Source organism: Macadamia integrifolia, unplaced genomic scaffold (assembly GCF_013358625.1).
Source record: "Macadamia integrifolia cultivar HAES 741 unplaced genomic scaffold, SCU_Mint_v3 scaffold944, whole genome shotgun sequence".
Lineage (NCBI taxonomy): Eukaryota > Viridiplantae > Streptophyta > Magnoliopsida > Proteales > Proteaceae > Macadamia > Macadamia integrifolia.
In genome coordinates this window covers 204,236-207,692 of record NW_024870589.1, presented here as the reverse complement: position 1 = coordinate 207,692, position 3,457 = coordinate 204,236, and the positions used below count along the sequence as shown (strand labels likewise).

The 3,457-nt window shown below is 40.8% G+C and overlaps 1 protein-coding gene across 1 annotated transcript; it reads right to left on the bottom strand.

Moving 5' to 3' along the window:
• Window positions 1–1,364: 1,364 nt before the first annotated feature.
• Window positions 1,365–2,911, bottom strand: LOC122070553. Its single transcript, XM_042634735.1, has 2 exons — window positions 2,668–2,911; window positions 1,365–1,762 (listed from the first exon to the last, which is right to left on the bottom strand). The coding sequence occupies exons 1-2, from the start codon at window positions 2,909–2,911 to the stop codon at window positions 1,365–1,367; spliced, it is 642 nt and encodes a 213-aa protein (XP_042490669.1).
• Window positions 2,912–3,457: the final 546 nt, after the last annotated feature.

Sequence of the window (3,457 nt, the reverse complement as noted above, 5' to 3'; positions counted from 1 at the left end):
AGACTTGCGTGCCTTATAATGTATGGTGTTTGGTGCCAAGCTGAGGCTCAAATTTGCATGGCTCAGAAGATAGGTAGGGATGTCAATCAGTCAGGCCGGGCCGGTCTAACTCAGGCTTAATTGAGCTTGATCACTTGGAAGCCTTGCACTGTGAACGCCCGTTTAAGTAAACGGGCCTAGCTTTGGGGGCATGGTACGGTTTATAATCAAACTGGTTAGTGTCGGGCTTTAATCGGGCTTCTTTAAACGGGTTTTAACCGGTCCTTACTCGGGCTACAGACCTATTTAAGTCTAAACTGGTTTTAAACTTGTCTACCATAAAATTCTTTTTAAGTTGGTTGAATGCCCAGAAATATGAGAAGCAAATCTTTAATAAAAAAGAGAAATCATATAAGATTATGGTTGTTCTTACAAAGAAAAAAAAGAGACTATGACATTTACAACTTACAAAATAAAGTTTAACTAAATCAAATCCTATGACAAAGCAAAGGGTAAGAAACATTAATTTGTTTCTTACTAGTAGTGGCAAAATAAAAATTTTATGTAGTATTAAAGGGGGTCGGGTTACAACGAGTTGGTTCAAGTCGGGCATATAAACGTGTCGTTCGGTCGGGCGCCCTACGGGCTAGCTACTTACGCCGTGAATGCCTATTTAATAAAATGTCGGGCTTGAGCCCGACACGTTAATTAATTGGGGCAGTCCAGGTTGGGCCGTAAACATGTCAGGCTTGGTCTGACCTACTGGTGCAGGCTCAGAATTGACACCCCTAAACATAGGTCTTTGGATAGTACAAACAAGCATATGTCGGAGCTAATGCGCATAGATTTCTTCATTTAAAAAAAATTATGCTCAAAAGCCTCATTATAAACTTACTTTGAAATTGACTGAAAATTCAACTAACTAGAAGATCAATGAAAATGAAATTTATGAAAAAGAAATGCTCTACTGATCTATTTTTTATTTTTTTTAGATTATCCGCATTCCATGTTTGGGTATGTCATCACCCTTCTTAATTTGTAAGTGATACGTGTCGGGCGATACCACTTTGGTGATTACACAAAACCTTCCCAGTTTGGGCTGAGCTTGTTGACATTCCTCGGGTTAGATGCTTTTTCTTTCCCGAGGACAAGGTCCCCGAGTTGAAATGTCCTTCGCCTAAACCTTGCGTTGTAGAACTGATTTGTCCACTGCTTACTTCGATCAAAATCAAGGATTTTTCACTAACTTCATTAATGAACTCCAAATTAGCACACAATCCATCTTCATTCCTTTCTTCGTCAAACACTCTTATCCATTAGGAAGTTTCACCACTTCAACTGGGGCAAAGGATTTTGTCCTGTTTGCCAATCGGATGGAGTCTCCCCTATTGGTGTCGAGCTAAGGTCCTGTATGACCACAACATGCTCAGTAACTCTTCCGCCCATTGTGCTTTCTCTTTGTCCAATTGCTTCATCATTCCATCCAGCAGTGCTCGATTTATCGCTTCAGCTTGCCCATTTGATTGAGGGTAGGCCACAGAACTATTGCAAGAATCGACGTGAGTTGTTTCATAAAATCTTCTAAATGCAGGATTATCAAACTGTTTATTGTTGTCTGACAAAAGGATTTTGGGCACTCTGAAGCGATATATGACATCATCCCGCATAAATTTTTTCACGTTAAACTCAGCAATCCGCGCTAGTAGTCGCGTTTCTACCCATTTTGTATAGTAGATAGAGACAATGAGGAACTTGACTCCTCCCTTGTTGGTCATGGATTGACCTAAGATGTCCATCCCCCACATTATAAAGGGAATGGGACATAGGATGGGGTTCAACTCGGTTATTGCGGTGTGTGGTATTGGAGAATATGATTTCGCAAGACCTTTTAAGCCATGGCTTGATCACACATATGATTTCCATAGATTCCTTTTATGGACTTCTTGTAGCGCCTTTTTTGTTCTTTCCAGTCCAAGGCATGTCAAGAGGGCTCATGTTACTAACAACTTGTATAGGACATCACCTTACATGGTGTTGTTAGCAGCCCTTCTCTTTATGATTCTAGTCTCAGCTCAGTCATCTTCTTATAAATATTTAATAATAGGGTCCAACCAGGGTGGCTCATCCTTGGTGCAGCATAGTTTCTCCATTTGATACATCCGTTAGGCTAGTACTTCAATGTAGATAGTATTGCCTAGGTCACCGTAATCTGCTTTGGCCAAGCCTAGACAGTGCATCGGTCGATGTGTTCTCCATTTATGGCACTTGTCTGATTTCAAATTGTATGAATTAGGAAATGAGACTTTTAACTTCTTTGAGGTAGTTGGAAATTATCTCTTCCTTTGCTTCATACCCGATGACTTAGTTGTTGCTCAGCTGTGAATCTATATAGACTAGCATCTCCTTGGCCAATATTGCCTTGTCATTTCAACCTGGCTATTGGTGCTTCATACTTTGCTTCATTGTTCATTATTGTATACTCAAATTTCAGGGCACAATGAATTTTGAATCCTTCAAGGCTTGTCAAATGAGTACAAGCCTGCTTGGGTCTTGTCTCTCTTCACTTTCCTCTTCTTTTGTCTATGTATTCCACGATAAAATCAGTTAATTCCTGACCATTGATTGCTGCTCTTCGCTGGTATTCTATGTCATACTCACCAAGTTCTATGGACCAACTGACTAGCTGACCTGAGGTGCTTGGATTATGGATAAATTTCTTCAAAGGTAGATCTATAAGCACTGACACCGAATGTGCCTGTAAGTACAGATTGAGCTTGTGTGTTGCTACGACAAGTGCGATGGCCAACTTTTCAATCTTTGGGTACCTTATTTCTACGTTTAGCAGAACATGGATGGCATAGTAGATTGATTTTTGCTGCTTAACTTCATCTTTTGCTAGCGTTGCGCTGACAGCCACTGGAGATATGGCCATGTATAGCTGTAATCCCTCCCCCAGCTCGGGTTGGACTACGAGTGGTGGTGTCTTCAAGTAGGTCTTCAGATCTTCAAACGTCTTCTGGCACTCTTCTATCCAGTTAAACTCCTTAGGATTTTCCAAACTTTTTAATGTCTTAAAAAATTACAAACACTTGTCCCCTGCTCGGGAGAGATTGAGAGATGCCACTCTTCCCATTAGCCTTTGTAATTCTCTAACATTTCTTGGTGGAGTCATGTCATGGATAGCCTGTATCTTGGTAGAGTTGGCCTCAATGTCTCGCTTGGAGACTATAAAATTAAGGAATTTTCCAGACATTACCCTAAAGGCACACTTTGTTGGGTTTAACTTCGTTTGGTTTCTTCTTAATACTTCAAAACCTTCTTCCAGTTCGACCACATGGTGACTGATTCAGCTGCTTTTGGCTAGCATGTCATCAACGTACACCTCCATGTTGTAGCCGATCTAGTCTTAAAACATCTAGTTTACCATTCTCTGGTAGGTTGCACCTTCGTTCTTTATCCCGAAAGACTTGGCTTCATA

Coding starts and splice junctions, on each gene's coding strand:
- LOC122070553 (XM_042634735.1), bottom strand. CDS start 2,911: ATGGCCATATCTCCAGTGGCTGTCAGCGCAACGCTAGCAAAAGATGAA. Junction 1,763..2,667: donor CCATAATCCAAGCACCTCAG/GTCAGCTAGTCA, acceptor TGGACATCTTAG/GTCAATCCATGACCAACAAG.